The following is a 19,155-nucleotide window of genomic DNA, read 5'->3' on the forward strand; positions in this document are numbered from 1 at the left end:
GGACGGGCTGAAGGAGTGCTGGCCAACACTTTCCTTGGTATTGAAGAGACCCCGACATGGGGATTACCTAGTGGGCTTAGGACTGAATTGGCCAAGGAGCTGAAGTTAACTCTTCCTCTTCCCTGAGGAAACATGAATACTATGATCTGCTCCTTGGGTCTTTCTCATTGGAGGCTGCTGAGGTGAGAGGAGACCCTCTTGGAGAAGGCTGAGATTTTTTTCTAAGCTGTTGGGGTAGATTTCAAAAGGTACAATTCAGTGACCAGAATGTGTGCTAAATAAGTAAACCTGTCCTTTCTCGTCCACTTTGACTATCCATGATTATGATATGTGTGGTCCTGTGGCTGAAATTATGGTGATTTTTTCAAAAATTCTAGTGTCAAAATTTTGCCTCGACAAGTACATCTGTAGCTACTAATAATGCTGTTTTGGGCTGACTCAGTTGCTTTGAAAGTGCACGGCTGTGTTATAAGTAAATGAGAGGCAACCAATTATCTATAAAGTAATGGCAAGCACAGAGGAGAGTTTGATGAATTACAAACGAACTCTGCTGACACAGCAGGGTGTGGAGACCTGCTCTGCTCTGACTTTCTATCAGAGTTAGGGGTGATGCTTGCATATTTTACAACACACCCCACCCAATTACAACATGGGGTGGGAGTGGGAACAGGAGGTGATAATAAACAAGGGTGTGCCGCGGCAGCAAACCCAAGTACTGAGTACCTAGAGAAAAATACTATGTTCCAGGAAGGATGCAAGGTTAGATAAGAAACGCAGATCCACCGTCATCTAATATGATTTATAACATACACTAAAAGAGCCATCACAAAACCCCTACCCAGGAACTCAGCCCAGTGCGGGGAGGCAATACCCCTACCCAGGAACTCAGCCCAACAGGGGGAGGCAATGCATAAATTCACCTAAGCAGAAGGCAAATGCTGAATTCCTGGAACCAAACAAAGGATGGCTTCAAGAGGCAGAGGAAACGGTTTCTAGTTTGGGAATGTTTATCTCTGTGGTCCTCTGGCAGTCTTGTCCATGCTGAGGATTAATCTGGGTTTATGCATAAAGAAGCTACAGAACAAGGTCGATTACTTACTGAGGGGTTGCTAGGTACTTCCCTACCAAGCATTCAGCAGAGAGCCGCTCTTTGCCTATTACAGTCCCGTTTCCTAGATAGGGCATCTCTGGGCATGAGGCTGGACATTCTTCTCGGCAGTACGCTGGTTGTTAAGGTAGACGAATGGCAAACAGATCCAATCGGCCCAGAGCCGGAGCGTGCCTGTGGGGTGTGGTGCAGGGCTTCCTGCCTGGAGTCCTTCATCTAGGTACCAGTCAGCGGCCTCGCATCCCCAGGGAAGCTCGCTCTGGCCTCCCGCGTGCTTTTCCCTGTGCTGGGGGAGAGACACGGGGAGAACTAGCTTAGGGGCTGGAGCAGGTCTGGAGTCAGCTTGGTCAGGTTTTGGATTCTGACCTCTACTGCTGTTTTCCAAAGATGGGTATCGTTGGCCTGTTTAAGATCATTTTAGCTGATCTACACTGAATCCCTCTGTAGGTAATTCTCTTTTAATCCTTTTGAATAGGGCAAATGGAGAGCCTTGGTTTGGTGCCAACCTCTCTAAGGATGACCGGCAACCTCAGTGCTGATAGCAACAGGCAAGCAACTATGCAGAGCTGGAATTCATCCGCACTGTTTTTCTTTCATGGTTTATTTTTTATGCTTAACTTCTAATAATAAGTAATACTTGTTTCTCATTGAGGCTAAGATATAAAGTTTAAGATAACCTGAAATTTTAAAGGTGAATCTCACACAGATGAGAAAAATCATGACAAAATGGGAATAAATGAAATTCGTGCAACACACTGCCCACGCTCAAGGTCATGTGACGTAGGCACGCAGTCGACTGGTGGAGAAAAGAGGGCAGGAGTCGGCAGGTCTGGTAGTCAGCGGGTGCGAGCTCAGCCCCCTGCAGCCTGGCTGGCTGCTGCTGGGGAGGCAGGTGCTGGAGGGTGATGAACAGGATGGCGAGGAAGCCCAGCAGGGGAGGCACGTCCTCGCCGAAGGGCCGGCGAGGCCAGTAGAGCGGGTGAAGAGGCTGAAGAGACGATTTGGAAGGTACAGGGGGGCTGGGATAGGGTGGCGGTGCTGGCTGGACACACGGGCTCTTCCAAGCAAGAGGTGGGTGGTGAGAGACGAAGGGAAGGGCTTTCGGGGTGGAACTAGGTTCAGGTCTGAGCTCGACCATTTACTCGCCGTTTACCGTAGAGTAACACTTAAATCACTGAGTGAGTCTCAGTTTTGTCATCACCTGCAAGATGGGAAAATAACAGAACCCAGGTCTCGTAAATTCTCGGTAATGTGGGCGATAGTCATCGACCCCGGGGCTGAGCCCCGTTGTATCTGCCTGTGTGTGTGCTGTGAAGCGTGCAGCTGTGCACAGTGAACGACATCAGAGCCTTTGAACTGGCTCTGCCCGACACTGACTGGACTTGCTGCTGAGGGTATACTCAGGAGAGCTTGGAGAGGCCAAGTTTATCTGAATTTCAGATAAATACTGAATACCGTTTTATTCAGTACCTAAGTACCTAAGTCTAGGTACATCCATATCGTGCATGACAGCCCTATTTGTTAACCAACTTCAGAAAGTTCCACGAACCCCTTAACATTGTGTAAACATTCGGTGGATAGGTGCACTTTGAAAAGGGAGGAGAGTGGGTATCAAAGATCCAGGTGGACCAACTCCATGATCAGGTTTCCTAGATGAATGTTTCCTTTCCCCTTTGTCTCTAAAGAGAACCATATACAGTCCCTGTTTCACACTACAGGTGGTGAGGATGCTCTTGGTGAAATCTTAGGGCCCATGTTTAAGTCCCTCACCGCCACGTTACTAGCTGTGTGCTCACTGGCCGCCTTATCCCTCCTGTTCTCATTCGCCACGTCTGCCTGCTGGGAGAACTGAAGGTGATTTGTTTCGTCTGTAGCAAAAGACCCTTAAAGAGAGCGGTTAATGTTAGTTCATTGAGAAATGCACAGGCTCTCTGGCAACAGTCTGTGTGACAAGTTAAGGTGGATATCTTTCTGGCAAGACTTAGGAGGCAAGTGGATTCACCTGGCAGACAGGGGAGTTAGGCCTCAAGGCAAGACAGAAGCAAAAACTGACAAAGCAGAGTGTACAGGAAACTTGGGTAAGAAGTTTACATTCTCTAAACAGTCTAGAAAACACCTGTAAGATAGAACCCTACAATTCAGCAGGCCTCAGGAACAGCCTGGAGCTTTCCTGCCTCTCCTGCCTCTCCCTGAAACTGCCCATTACATAAGAAACCCAAAAAGAAAAAAATTCAGCCTAGAAAGTTGAGTCTGAAGAATGGTGACCCCATTTGAACAGGACATCCCAAAATGACACACCGGCTTTCAGAAGAGGAATAGAACAGGGTTTGCATTCATGCCCATAGGCCTATGTTCTTAGGTAAACTAGCTAGAACCTAAGGGGAGGTGGAGGAGAGAAGGGGAGAGATGAGAAGGTGAACAGCGGTGGAAAAGGTTAAAAATAAAATATCAAAGACAGCTTCTGCTACCACCACGCTATATCCCTTCAGGCAACTGGGTGCAGAGCTGACAAGCCAGTGACATGGGAGAATGAAATAAGCTTTCTAGAATGCAAGGGCCTGAGCACACAGCATACGTGAACAGTAATGGAGGGGGAGGTAGCTGACACGGGGTCTCTAAAGAGGAGGTGGGGAGAGAAAGACCAAGAAATGCACATGTATTTTAAACTCACCAAAATAGACTTACATTTCCAAATGAAAACATAATACTACAACCAATGTGTTTTCTAGCTAAAAGTCATAACTACCAAGTGGTTGATACAATTTGACATAATTCAGCTGCTACCAGTATTTGTTCACTAATTGCATTTTTCATTTGTATCTGATCTACTTCAGCTGCTTATAACATAAACACATTCACACAAGACCAGATGAAGCAGACGATTTTAGAAAAGAAAAGCAATTTAGAGAGGAGGCTCTTTATCTGGGGTCCATAATTCCTAAGGAGGTTTATTAACAGGGGTGCCAGATAAAATACAGGACCCAGATAAATTTGAATTTCAGAAAACGAATACTTTTTTTTACTCAAGGTAGGCCCCAAGATTTCACGGGCACACTATTTATTAAGGCATTTCAGAAGATGCACGAGTCCCTTGACATTGTGTAAAAATGTGGAAAGGAGGTTGGCTGTAGCTTTCCATCAGAGTCTTAAATCTGTGATCTCCTGATAGTAAAACATCATTAACGGGAAGAGAGAATTCTCTTTGCCTGGCCTGAGCTTCCCGGCAGCCAAAGCCAAGGGGCCAGTTTACCGAATAGCGGCCCAAGCGCAGGGAGAGCCTGCCTGGGTGTGGCGGAGCTGTTTCAGGGCTCCCCGCAGCCTGACGGGAGTCTGAGAGTTGAGCCTGAGGGCAGTGGGACTCCCTGGAAGGGTTTTGATGTTTTAAAGGATCGGGTTTGCCTTCCTTACAAACTACCTCCAGCTGCTCTGTGGAGACTGGCTTGCAGAGGGGCAGGAATGGAGAGGACAGAGGGGACAAGGGCCTGGGGTGGGCTGGAAGGAAGGGAACAGAACGGAGCGGTATGTAGAAGGTGATGGGGAGTCGGGAAGAGAGACCCAGAGGTTGGACCAAGTGCCTCAAGCATCAGGGTCCTCTCCACTCGGGCTTTAATGTTTGTGCAACCACCACTGTAGAAAGTGGGTGCGGCTGCTTTTCTGCATCCTCATTATTTCTTTTCGGTACGCGGGCCTCTCACTGTTGTGGCCTCTCCCGTTGAGGGGCACAGGCTCCGGACGCGCAGGCTCAGCGGCCATGGCTCACGGGCCCAGCCGCTCCGCGGCATGTGGGATCCTCCCGGACCGGGGCACGAACCCGCGTCTCCTGCATCGTCAGGCGGACTCTCAACCACTGCGCCACCAGGGAAGCCCAATCCTCATTATTTCTTGAGTGAGGTTCTTGCGGGCGGTGGGGTTCTGAGCGATGATAAAGTAAACCTACAGTCTTTACCTGCGTCACTGAAAGTAGCCCCGCAGCGCCGCGGCTTCGGCTGCCATCTCCTCCTCCGATCTCCACAAGGCTGGGGAGTCCTCCTTCTCTTTGTCATGTTTCTGGAGCTTCGGAGAAGAAAACTAGGCTCATTAATAGGCCCTTGGGATCTCCGCGAACAAGTCTTGGGGGAGCGGCCAAACAGCATTCGCAAATCAGAGGCCGGGGGCACGCGTGTCTTCCTTTTCATCGTATTAGTTGCCAGAATTTGAAAATGGGGAGGTTTTGTGTACAGATCCACATCTCCAGCTTTTGTAATACAATAACTAGATTAGGCTGCTACATGTGGTCCCTTCACCGCCTTGTAATTATCTGCTGAGGTCGGGAGTGGGCGTCACCGACGGGGGACATTCTGCATTGACCAAAACCCTCACCACTCTCAAACATCGCGCTTGCCCAGCATCATCCATTCGTTTTACTTCCCAGACGCTGAAGGCATTACGTTTGCCACCTACCCACAATCGTTCCCCAAGCTGGCCTGGGGCTTACGTCCTCTTCTCTTTGCCTTAGCCTCTGTTATATGAGCTCTGAGCAGTTTTGCTCAGCGAGCCAAAACAGCCCGGGCTAATTTATGAGAGTAATGAATAGAAGGGCCACGAGTACTGAGTAAGAAATAAAAGAGTACATGCATTAAAAGAGGCTTCAAGCAGGCAAATGGTAAAAAACAAAGAAAAACTAAATAAAAAATTAAATGAGGAAGCAGCAAAAAATAACAGTTGGTCTTAGACAAAGGAACCCTTTAAAAATCCTCTTCAGACACCCATATTTATTTTAAAAACATTTGTATATGTCTCCGATTTACATATTGAGTGAATCAAATTTCAATTCTATCAGAGAGAGAGAGAGGGTGTTGTCAGAACTCTCTTCTTTAGAAGAGGTCAGTTTTTCACCTTAGTCTCCTATTGCAATTTAGTTTTAGTAACTGAATTTGTTATTCCTGTGCGTGGCTCTGCACACTGTAAAATGCTGAGGGTATAAATTCTTACAGGAGGCACAATGTACTATTTCGTGTTAAGTCGTTTAGGGAGATTGAGGCAAACTAATAGCACCAATGATAACTAGTGTTCACGATGTAAAGGGAGGTTTCTTCTCCACGTATTATTTCCTTGTGCATCATTTCGTTTAATCCTTACTATAGTCCACACACAAGGCAGGCACTGCTTCACTCCTCACCAAGGAAGAAATTGAGTGCCGAGGAAGTTCATTCACCTATTGGAGATTACCCAGCAAGGAGCAGTAGTGCCAGGGGTGTCCCCGGCAAATTTTGCCTTTTAAGTCTATCCTGGAGGAAGTGCAGTGCCACCAAAGAGTGAACAGCTCCGCAGATCCTGCTGCAGCTCACCGGGTACCGTCACCCAAAAGCCAGATCCTTTGACAAAGGAGCCTGCTGACTCAGGAAAAAAAGCCTCACGACTAAAATAGTGGAGTTTGCTATTTCAGGCCCAACTCATTCTCACTCTAACCCAGAGACACCCCCCGGCCCCACCCTGGCAGCTTGCAGCCGATGGAGAAATGTCCCCATTATTTCAGAGCAAACTTTGATACAGAAGGCAAAACAGTGAGGGAACAAAGATAGCCTGGCCCTCCAGCTGAGCACTATTTCTACTTGGCGTAAGTTTGAGCCTAAATGAGTTTCATTAGCATATAACCAGGACACAAACATGTCATGGATCTTCCGCTCAGAATCTGGCTGCCAGCACACTGGTTTTACGTTTTGCCACATAGATTTAATTCTCCTTAGTGGAAGAAAACCACATTAAAAAGTCATTGCCCTCCTTGCAGAAGCAGATATGACGCAATGGCTACAGGCGAGGCAAACGGGATTGTGATTTTTCTACTCAGGAACTGATTTTCATTTTGATACTAGCTTTAGGTCTGTTATAAATCCATCTTGTAACAATTCAATAGGATGACAAGGAACGATGCAAAGCCCAGGCAATATGGCCTTCCCACTTCTGGTGTTGAAATCCAGCATTAAGTGGTCTCATCACACAGATCGTACCAGATGAACGCAAATAATTTAGGGCCTGCAAACGTTAATGCCTCTTCGGTTATTAAGCTCCCGTCTGCTATTGTCATATGCCTTACAGATGGCAACGTTGTGCCAATGCTTATAAGTTGTCTATGGAAAACAGGAAATAAGTAAAACAAAAACTAATTGTATTTGCAAAGCTCTGTTGTATATGGTTTTTAAAACTTAGGGGTTTCCCTCCTAAAAGCCCCAGATGGAAGCGTGTAGCTTTCCTTAGAACGGCCGTGCTCAACCGCGGCTGCCCACTGCAATCACATAGAGAACTTTAAAAACTACAGACGCCTGGCTCCGCCCCAGGGATTCTGATTTAATTGGTCTGGGGGCAGCCTGGGTGTGGGGATTCTTTTCAAACTTCTCAGGCACTTGAGAAGCAGTGCATTTGAGAGAAGATTGTGTGTATAGACAGAGGCCATACACGTAACAGAAATAATACCTTTGCCTTTAAACCCGTTGCCTACGACTCAGTCGACAGTATGGAGGCTTTCCTTTGCAAACCCTGCTCTGGAACTGTAAAAAGGGAGTAGTAAGAGGTGTGATTAGTGATGTGCGTGACACGTAGTAAGAGGTGCTGAGGGTTTGCTGCTGCTGCTACCATGACTATTATTATCATGACTATTGTTATTATTATTATATGCTGGATATCCTGTCCCCTGACAGTGACCAATGACCAACCCACAGAGGTTGTTTCCAGGGGTAAAAGTACCTTTACCATCTTCACGGTTTCCCAGTGACCTTTATCTTTTGGACCCTAACTACTGTGTGAAAGGATTAACAGCCGTGATCAGGATTCAAACCAAACCAAACTAATCTAATGAGACATTCAAGTCTGAGGAGGAAATTTAGCTCCTTCAGCCCTAAGATACCAGCAATAATTCCTACCTCTCAGAGTTGTTGTAAGAAGTGACTGAAGTATTACTGGAGGCTCCTGACAGGTAAAGGTTAAGGTCCTTAAAGTAAAAAGCATGTGGTGAAGGTCAAATGCAGTCAGAATTACCCTGGGAGCACAGCTGCCAGATTTAGTAAATAAAAATACAGGGCACTCAGTTAATTTGTTTTACTATATCTCATGCAGTATCGGGGACATACGTATACTAAAAAATATTCGTCGTTTATCTGAAATTCAAATGTAACTGGACATCCTGTATCTTATCTGGCAACTCAGTCTTGGAGACCCCTCAGGAAGGGACCATAGGAAGTGCTTGGTTTTATTTCGGTTGTTTCCAAAACCACTTAGCTGTGAATCCTGGAGAAGATGGAGGAGACTGTCCGAAGGAAGGTCAGATTCAAGGCTAGCATTTTATGCATTCTGGGGCTTATTATTATTTTTGCATGAAATGCAGAGGAACTCATTAGCACTGTTTAAAATCCACAGCTCGGGGCTTCCCTGGTGGCGCAGTGGTTGGGAGTCCGCCTGCCGATGCAGGGGACGTGGGTTCGTGCCCCGGTCTGGGAGGATCCCACATGCCGCGGAGCGGCTGGGCCCGTGAGCCATGGCCGCTGAGCCTGAGCGTCCGGAGCCTGTGCTCCGCTAACGGGAGAGGCCACAACAGTGAGAGGCCCGCGTACCGAAAATAAATAAATAAATAAAATCCACAGCTCGTCTGTTCTGAGATGCACAGGTTTTCCCATTGTAACATCTCTGAAATCAAAGCATGTCCTACAATCAACGGTGTGTCATAATTTAATTGGCAGTGTTTTTCTTTCTTAGTAGTACATAAAATAACAGTAGTTCTTTCCACTAGGGTGTCTGGGATTCACTGCTGTATAGTTCTCCATCTCTTTCCTCCCTGCTGTGAGGCCACAGAAGTTAAATCATGAATATGCTCAGCACCAAGGCTGATGTAACGTCTATTCCTTCCCTTCTCCTTATGCAACAGCAAGAGTTGAAACTCTTTTCAGAAGCATGGTTCTTTGAGGAAGGCTCATGCCAAAGTTACAAAGTTTGCAGAAAGTCGAACCAAAGTCTTTATTCACATTCCACAGAGGGAAGTCTGTGATGGCTCCTCGAAGTGAATTCTATTTCTATACAGCTTTGAAAAGAGATTAAAAAAAAAAACCTGTATCTGCAGTCTTCCTGCTTTATCTGCCTGAAATGATTTTGGGGGAAGGTAGTGTTAACAGGATTGCTGATTGAAGTACTGATACGTGTCGATTTTGACACTGTGCTACTTCCTGTGCATTGAGTGTGTTCTCACGAGGCATGTGGGGCAATGATTAATTCCCTGATGTAATGCTCAAACTGCCTTGACTATTGACATTTTTATAGCTCTGTAATGGAATAGAGTAGGAGGAATGATTCACAATAATTTAAACGTTTTTTTCAGAATTTAGAATTAACCTGTAGTAAAATGCCAAATTATCTTCCAAGAGCAGAAAAACAATTTAAAGCCACTTCTCAAAGAAGACATGGCTGAATATAAACTTGGGTGGCGGTCTAAAATCCATCAATATCTTTCATTGTTTAGTTTTGTAAAACAATATGAAGAACGGAGAGTTTAAACCATTTCTTACAGGTTGATGGTTCTGCTCAGACAGGTGTTTATATAAAGTATTACAAGGAAAATAATTTCAATGGGAAGTATATCCTTAATTTTTTTAGATCTGACCCTCTGTTACTGCTTTGAATTTAGCCAACAAGCCTTTGTTGAGCACATGATATACTCCAGGCACTGTTCTAGCTCTTATGAAAGCTATAAAGATGAATAAGACAAAAACCTTTGCCTTCTGGGGTCTCACCACCCAACAGGGCAGACAGATTCATACACACATCATTTAGTCCAAGTCAGTATGATATAAATACTGGACTAGAAGTTCTATCATAGTGCTCTCAGGATATCTGGGGGAGACAATAATTCTTACTGGCATAGGGTCTGCGGTTGACCTGAAAAAATCAGGATTTGCACTGGCTTCAAAGATGGTGATGGGATTTTAAGGACAGCGTTGTTCTCGGCAATGGGAACAGCTTCAGCAAACACATGAGGTTATCTATCTGCCAGCTCTCCTGTAACCTGTGCCCATCATCAGCTTCACCCTCCTCTGGCACTACTCTTTCTTTCATGACGAATGCTGCCCTGGCATCCTAGCCATGCCTGCCCACCTATCAGAGTTGTTGAGAGAGCTGAAACTCAGTTGCCATTTTGAGAAGCTTTAACATTCCATTGCTTAAAGAAGGGACCCACACCCCAGTGGCCCAAAAGATGGCCTCCAGTTCTACAGTTCAAAACTGCAGAAAGTTTTGAACCCTATTGAGAAAGATATTCCCCTCCCAAATCACCTTTCAGTCGTCTGAGTAATCAAAAAGAAAGTCTCCGTCGGTAGGAGCTTGTCCTGAACATGGTACCAGTGTGACCTCTAACAGAATGAGAGGTACCATCCAGACTGTAGCTAGAATATAAGACTATTTTATTTAGATCTTATTTATTTGAGGCTTATCTCCCATTTATGATGCCATCTCAAGTTTCCTTTTAAAGTAAATCTAAGTTAAAAATAAGAGTCAATTTAGAAAATATGTTAAGTAAAAATTTGGGAAACATGGCATTCACCTCGGGAGATGGTCCAGAGGTGGGAATTGGAGTGGAGATGGGGGAAGTGACTGCAAACGTGAAGCTTGGGCCTTTCAGAACATGCGACAGCCATGTGGGCGTGGTTTTTTTCATTGAGTTGAACAGTAGAAGGCTCCAGAATTTTTTTTTTTTTTTATGACAGATGCTTAGAAGTCAAAATAATTTCATATGATAAGAGCTCTGAAGAGAATCAGAGCAGAGTGATGTGCAGGGATGGTGGAACTTTGGGGGAGGGGTGTCTGGAGCAAGGCCTCATGAAGAGGTGCCCTTTCAGCTGCGACATGAGCGATGATTAGAGGCCCACGGAGCAAAGGGCTAGGAGGACAGCAAGCGGACAGCAACCTGGAGGGAAAAGGAAGCTTGGCATTTGAGTAACTGGCTGCAAGAGTAAGTGCGGGAGATAGCGGGTCCCTTACAGCTGGTGGGGATGGCTAGGAGGTTTGGATTTTATCTGTGGTGCAGTGGGAAGATATTAAAGGGTTAGAAGCAAGGAAGTAAAAGGACTGAATAACTTTTCATAAAGAATAGCCCGGCTGGAGGAGATGGAAACAACCTAAGTGTCCATCATCGGATGAATGGATAAAGAAGATGTGGCACATATATACAATGGAATATTACTCAGCCATAAAAAGAAACGAAATTGAGTTATTTGTAGTGAGGTGGATGGACCTAGAGTCTGTCATACAAAGTAAGTCAGAAAGAGGAAGACAAATACCGTATGCTAACACATATATATGGAACCTAAGGAAAAAAAAAAAGGTCATGAAGAACCTAGGGGTAAGACGGGAATAAAGACACAGACCTACTAGAGAATGGACTTGAGGATATGGGGAGGGGGAAGGGTGAGCTGTGACAAAGCAAGAGAGTGGCACGGACATATATACACTACCAAACGTAAAATAGATAGCTAGTGGGAAGCAGCCTCATAGCACAGGGAGATCAGCTCGGTGCTCTGTGACCACCTAGAGGGGTGGGATAGGGAGGGTGGGAGGGAAGGAGATGCAAGAGGGAGGAGATATGGGAACATATGTATAACTGATTCACTTTGTTATAAAGCAGAAACTAACATGCCATTGGAGTAAAGCAATTATACTCCAATAAAGACGTAAAAAAAAGAATAGCCTGGCTGGGGAATTAGAGGGAGACAAGCTAGTGCAGCAGCCAGAGAAGAAGTGGTGGGAGCTGGGAGGCTCACGAGGATGGGGTGGAGCGGGGCTCAGGTGCCCACAGTCAGGGTGGTGGTGGGTCAGTGCAGTGTGTGCGGTTAGTGAGAAGGCTCAGCCCCTCCCTGTACGTGGACCTCTGCCTCTGATGCTTCCTTCCAGGCAAGCAGGTAAAGCACACATTGATCCTGGTCCCCTGCTCAAGGCTGCTCTGAACCAGTGTGAAAAATCACTGCGTTTCTGCTCAATACGTGCAGAACACTTCCCGAAGTCCCTAAGAACCCTTTCTGGACCATTTAGATTGGCACTGAGTTATATTTCATGATCTTGATGCTGTCTCACTCTCTCTGTCTCTCTCATACACATACAGCCAGCATCCTTTGAGCACATATTTTGTCCCCAAACACCGAATGTCCCTTCTCTAAGTACTGGTTATTGAGCAGATTATCACCACTTTGGGCTTTCTTGGTGTCCTAATGAATCACCTCTTGCTTTCACTTGAGGCAAAAAAAACCCCAAAAAACACGACTTGTGTCATCAACCTCTTGCTACCACTTCTGCTTCTTTAGAACCCTGAGATTCTTCAAATAATTCTTTGGGCAAAAATATGTTCATTTCCTCCGTTCTTTCTCTCCATGGGAGGGATCCTGTGAGCTGAAACTCTGGACTAACCACTAGCTTACTGCAACCAAATTCCCTGCAGTTCCCTCTGTTCACTGTTGAGTTTCCATAGTCCAGTTCTTTGCCCTTTATGGAGAGAAATTCTGGTAACTGATGGAGCATTCATGATTAGATTAGCTGCCAGAGCTTTGACTTGAGCCTAACTTGCTTGAGTAGAAGCAAAAGTTTTTTAGTGCTGCCAATGGGGCCAAAATGCTGAAATAAACTATTAATTAATGACGTCCTACTTTCAAGGAGTATAGAGTGTTGATGTTTAAGAATTTGTAACCCCCCAAAGTATTTGCCAAACCACTGTACTATAACAGAACCCAATTATCCATTAAAGTATCACATTGTCAAGCCGATTGCCAAAGCAGCAAATGAGACTGCCAGCATCACAATTTGGATGAGATGCTACTCAACTGACTAAACTGTGAATGGTCTTCAGAGCATCCCATACACCCTACTAACCTGTACAAACCCAGGTGAACAATTCTGGTCTGCTGGGGTGCACACCTGCCATCAGAAAATCGCTTTAATTGGTGGGACATTAAAGTTTGCAGTTTTCCATCAGAAGCTTGATAGGAGCAGTTCAGCAAAAAGCTACTGTGGCTTCTGGCCCTATGCAGAGTTGATTTTAATTAAAACATCAAAGGGGTCACTTCCGGTCAGGGGAGCGAGCCATGAAGCTAACCTGAAATGTGCACCTGATGAAGGGAGGCCCACCTGGATCTGCCGTGCTGCAGGCCACAGTCTAGAACTTCCTGACAACGTGACATCGGGCAGCTGAGGAACAGGACTCAGCAACGGGGCTGTGAGGGAGCAGTGAGGGTTGATACAGGAGTCGCCGCGTTTGAGAATCATTGGCACAGACAGAGTGAAGGGCAAACTCACCTTATTCTTAGGACACCCCACTGCTGAAATTTTCCTCATAGCTTACTACAGTGAGCTTCATGTTTAACCCTGCCTAATAGTGGGGCTTAGCATTTCAGCTGACGGTCCCATGTACAGCGGTAACCTGGCTGCGACGGTTCGGTAGAGAAATCAATCGCGCTCACCCAGGAGTTCTTTGCTCTTCCAATTAATTACTAAAAAAAAAAAAATCCAAAAAAAAAAAAAGCACTCAAGGGCTTCCCTGGTGGCGCAGTGGCTGAGAATCTGCCTGCCAATGAAGGGGATATGGGCTCGAGCCCTGGTCTGGGAAGATCCCACATGCCGCGGAGCAACTGGGCCCGTGAGCCACAACTACTGAGCCTGCGCGTCTGGAGCCTGTGCTCCGCAACAAGAGAGGCCGCGACAGTGAGGCCCGCGCACCGTGATGAAGAGTGGCCCCTGCTTGCCACAACTAGAGAAAGCCTTCGCACAGAAACGAAGACCCAACACAGCCAAAAATAAATAAGAAAAAAGAAGAAAAAAAAAGCACTCAACAACAGCTGATTTGGTAACAAGCCTCCTGTCTAGTTCCCATGTTTATGGTAGAAATCACCAAATCACAGTAACATCCATCTTTGTATCCTCACTGCTTGCTGTGTCTGACACCCAGGAGTAGGTTTTCAAGAAACATTTGTCAGAATAGGTCTCTAAGTTACAGCTTCCCTCCCAACCTACTGGCTGTGTAAGTTCATCATCCCCATTTTCCAGAGGAATCAATCATCCAAGTCTCTTAGGAATGTAAGTCAGGAGAACATCGCATGGCTAATTAGGAACAATCATTGGTTCGGATCAGAAATACAGTTTACTGGCTTCTAGTTCACTCAGGGATCCACTCTGTAAATTTTCCTTTGGTTAACATTTTTGAAAACATGGGTACTAAAGCAGTCCAGAAAAGAAAACCAAAGGTGCAAATAGAGATCAGCCTCTGAGCTGGGGTGCCTCCTCTGTGGGTGGGGGGCGGGGGAGGGGGCCAGTTGTCTCCCAGGGCAGTTTTCAGTTAGTAATTGCTGGTCACTGATGCCTCGCCCCAGGCTCCACCCTATCTGAGTTTTCCTGGTTTTTCCGTGGGTAGGAAATTAGTGAAGTCACAGGGACTAGAGATTTCTACCAGTTTGATTCCCTCCGGCCTCCTGAGAAATGAAATGAAGCGCCCTTGGAAAGGGAGGTTTGTGATGAAGCAAACTTCAGAGAAGGAAGCATTTATTCAAAAAGCAATTTCCTCAGCCAGTCATGCTCTGTAAGCCTTTCTTCCCTCCATGTTTAGGACACTGGTGTTTGAACAAGAGTGTTCTCCTCCTTCCTCCCTAGAGTGATGTCAACCTGTGGTACTCAGAATGACGAAAGGGAAAAGGCAAAGGGCCAATTTCAGGTTTCGTGTGAATCTCCTGAACTTTTTATTTTCTATTTGCTCCTGCTACAGTATGGCTTCTTTTTTATCAAAGGCGCCTTACAGAAACTTTAGAAGCATGGTCCAGGCGAGACAGCTTATCCCCGAAGAGGGTGCTAAGAGAGTACACCACCAAAAATTCACCGCCATAGACATGGCCTCAGAATCCTGCTTAACACAATGCTCCAGGCAGCTACAACTGGGCCTCAAAATAAAACCCATTTGGAGAAGCTGAACTAGGTTAGGGGGTTGCAAACATGGGTCCCCCAAACACTGGAAACTCGTTTGTCTGCAGAACTCATTCAATTAATCAACAAATAGTAAGATGTCTTCCATGTGCTGGCACAGTGCATGGCACCGTGCAGGCTGGGCAAGGCTGAGTGTGTTCAGGAGGCTTACATTCGAGGAGAGAAGGCAGGCAATTAGCAAGGAATCAAACCTATTACAGCCGTGAGAGAGAATAGTAGAGATAACTATCAGTACATTAGATGGTATGATCAGGAAAGACTGCTCCGAGGAGGTGACAGTTAAAGCTGAGAGTGATCAGCAAGTGCAGACACCCAGAGAAACACGGAGGCATCTGAACGCTCTCTGAACTGGCTGAAGGCCAAGGACTGAAGCCGAGTGAGGAAGCACCCAAAGAAAGGGCGAAAGAAGCAGGTGCTTCTCCCTCCCTGTAGGACCAGTGGCGCAAGTGCTGGAAGAGAAGAGGGATTGGATGATTCACTGGTCGCATCACCTTTGTTCAGCACCCATTTTTTCTAGGCTCAGAAGAATAGCAATTGGGTGAAGAAACAGGGAGTCCAGATGTGGCGAGGTGAAGGAGGGGAGGCCAGTCTGGCCTTCGAGCATGGGCAGTGCCGCTCCCTGGCTTGAGTTTTGCTTGCTGGGTCTCTCCCTCACCTTAACATCAGGTCTTGCTAACGGGAAGCTTTCCACAGGAAAGCGGATGAGCAGCAAGTTATTTGCACAAGTGGTGACCACCATGGAGCAGCGAGGATGCTGGCTGACCTCGGAAACTTCTCTCCGAACGTCAAGCCTATGTCTGGCAGAGCTGAAAGAGCTCCCCTAGCGCCAGCCGGCCAGGTGCCTGGCACCGGGACCACGTGCGGGCAGATGAGAAATGACTAACAGAAAACCTGTATTCCAGGGGTGCTCACCACTCCGCTGGATTGGTCATGCTTCCTTCTGTAAACAAGACGATTCGTTCTGCCTCTGGTTACAAAACTTCACCCTCTGAAGCTGCTGTGCACCCCTCGGAAGTAACCTACCCTCCGTGACTTACAAACCCATTCATTTCTGATGGAGCTGTTCCAATGCCCTTCAAAGAACCTGGCCGGTGTACACTGCACAAATTAGGAGCCAGCCTTTCCCAAACGCCTCTCTCTATTTCATTTAAAAACCTTCTTTGGGCTTCCCCGGTGGCACGGTGGTTGAGAATCTGCCTGCCAATGCAGGGGACACAGGTTCGAGCCCTGGTCTGGGAAGATCCCACATGTCGCAGAGCAACTAGGCCCGTGAGCCACAACTACTGAGCCTACACATCTGGAGCCTGTGCCCCGCAACAAGAGAGGCCGCAACAGTGAAAGGCCCGCGCATCGCGATGAAGAGTGGCCCCCGCTCGCCGCAGCTAGAGAAGGCCCTCGCACAGAAACGAAGACCCAACACAGCCAAAAATAAATAAATAAATAAATTTTTAAAAAGTAGTTTCTTTAAAAAAAAAAAAAAAAAAAACTTCTTTAATGAAGACATAAAGCCTTGGTTGCGGCCGGAACGCTAAGCTTACCAGGCATGACAACAGATGTTTGTCACAGAGGATTTCAAATGCCTTTAAAAACAAAAGAACAAAAAAACCCCAGAATACTCAAAAGAAACTGAGACTTCCTTGTTAATCGGCTCAGTTGTTCATTTTCTATACCCTATAAGTGACCGTAACTCAGAAATCGGCACAGACAAGGAGATATAAGGCAACTGCAAACACACACACACACACAGACACACACACAGACACACACACACACACACACACACACACACACAGCTTCGCCTGAGTGAAAAATTAAAATGCAATACCGACTCATGACTTTTTTGAAGCATCAGGCTAGAAGAAACATACCCTCACCTTTTTCAGCTTCCTACTGTGCATCTCTCAATTATTTATTACTAAGGTGATCAAAAGGCACTATATACACACACACACACACACACACACACACACACACAAATACAAAAATCCCAGGGTTGGCTCACATATATATATGGCTTGATTTTAAAATATTAGTATCTTTGATATTCCCATTAAAGCTGAAAGTATTATTATTGGGAGTTATAACTTCAGGTATGAAAAACCCATAAAAATCTTTTGAGAGTCCTAATCTTTTAATTAATCTCACCTCAGTGCAGCTCAAGGGTTTAAAGGAATTTGTTTGGTTGGTTTTAAAAGATAAAAGATCAGAATGCTTTAAAATAGCTTTTTGTAATTTCACGTATCTATTTAAAGGTCCAGAAATGAATATTCCAAAACAGCTTGGGTCTAGAGTCAGGATTTAAAACACATATTTAAAGTTCCCTGGTCCAAACATCATGTGACATCCGTATCCCTTCCGCCATATTGCTGCCCAGGGGCGCACTCATGCCCTGCCTTGAATGTTCCAGGGATGACTATCCTACTGCTTCTCAGACAGTCTGACCCTAGTTGACAAGCTGTGTAGGAGACCATCCTTCCTCACCCTGGGTCTAAACCTCCCTTCCCCCAACTTCTACAGCCCTTAGAGTCACACCGCACAAGACCAAGCTAATGTAAAGATATTACTTTTGAGTACTGATGAATTTGAGCTATACCTAAATCTGGCAATACCACGGGCTAGAGAGGACATAAACCCTCAGGAGTGCTCTGGCATTGCCTGTGAGAGAATATATCGAAACAACCTCTTTGGGAAACAGTTTGGCATTATCTCCTAAAGCTGACATTCACAGTACCCTAAAACCCAGCAATACCACACCCAGGTATGTACCCGAGAGAAGTTCTTGCCCACATACACGAGAATCTTCAAAGGAGCTCTGATTAAAACAGCAAAAGCCTGGACATGGCCACTTATTCAGAAAGTAGATGAATAAAATGTGACATATTCATATGATGGAATATTACACAGTGGTCGAAATAATTGTTTGATAGAGACAATTAGCCCATATGGACTAATCTCAATAACATACTAAGGAAAAGAAAAATTCCCAAAAGATATCATGCAGCATGATACTTTTGTATAAAGTTGAAAAGTATATATTTTTGAGTTGTTTTTTAGGAATGCATAGAGATGCCTAAAACTAGGTAAAAAGGAGTAAAGGAATGGGGACTATGGGATTCAGGGTGATGGACAACTCAGTATGGGGGAGGGTGGGGAAAAGATGGGGTGTAGTCTTATCACATGGTTAGATATAGGATGTGGTACATGCATACAATGGAATGTCAGCCATAGAAAAGAACAGAATAACGCCATGTGCAGCAACACGGGTGGACCTAGAGATTGTCATACTGAGTGAAGTAAGTCAGAGAAAGACAAATATCATATGATACCGCTTAAATGTGGAATCTAAAGAAAGGGTACAAATGAACTTATCTACAAAACAGAAATAGAGTCACAGATGTAGAAAACAAACTTACGGTTACCGGTTACCAGAGGGTAAGGGGGGTGAGAGGGGTAAATTGGGAGATTGGGATTGACAGATACACACTACTATATATAAAAAAGATAACCAATAAGGACCTACTGTATAGCGCAGGGAACTGAGTACTCCGTAATGGCCTATATGGGAAAATAATCTAAAAAAGAGTGGATATATGTATATAACTGATTCACTTTGCTGTACAGCAGACACTAACACAACATGGTAAATCAACTAGACTCCAATAAAATTTTTTAAAAAAAGAAAAATAATCGTAGCTTTTGTTTTCAGTGATGCATGTGAAGATACGCATTAGCCATTAAAACATAACTACTTAAAGAACTATATGAAAGCAGGCCGTGAGTGAAAGCAAAGATGGCCATCCTCAGGCAACACTTAGAATTACACCACAGGATGACTAATTTCCCTCACTATGGAAATGCAGCTTCCATTCTGAGACCCTCCATAAGAATTACAACATGGTAGCACTTGCCATGTAAAAACACCGAAGTTATTAATTGGATTCCAGATGACTAAAATTGATGTATCCCTTCACTGAATCCCCCCCACCCCAGGATCTGTTTTGGAAATAACACTCCACACAGGATGCTGTTCTTAATGAAAACTGCTCTGCCTTAAGAGCTTTATGTCTGCGAGACAG

General features: G+C 45.4%; 1 protein-coding gene and 1 long non-coding RNA gene across 40 annotated transcripts in view; one reads left to right on the forward strand and one right to left on the reverse strand.

Moving 5' to 3' along the window:
* The window catches only part of LOC137232603 (uncharacterized), a 324,779-nt gene that overhangs the window by 286,777 nt on the left and 18,847 nt on the right, over window positions 1–19,155 (forward strand). The window lies entirely within an intron of this gene.
* FHIT (fragile histidine triad diadenosine triphosphatase) overlaps window positions 1–19,155 on the reverse strand; it is a 1,451,597-nt gene that overhangs the window by 18,986 nt on the left and 1,413,456 nt on the right. For all 39 annotated transcript variants that reach the window (XM_067755027.1, XM_067755025.1, XM_067755001.1 and 36 more), the window contains one exon: window positions 5,055–5,161. In XM_067755027.1, the coding sequence (XP_067611128.1) occupies window positions 5,060–5,161 (102 nt within the window). In that variant the 3' untranslated portion in view covers window positions 5,055–5,059. The remainder of the gene's footprint in view (window positions 1–5,054; window positions 5,162–19,155) is intronic.

Source organism: Pseudorca crassidens, chromosome 10 (assembly GCF_039906515.1).
Source record: "Pseudorca crassidens isolate mPseCra1 chromosome 10, mPseCra1.hap1, whole genome shotgun sequence".
In the NCBI taxonomy this organism is placed as follows: Eukaryota; Metazoa; Chordata; class Mammalia; order Artiodactyla; family Delphinidae; genus Pseudorca; species Pseudorca crassidens.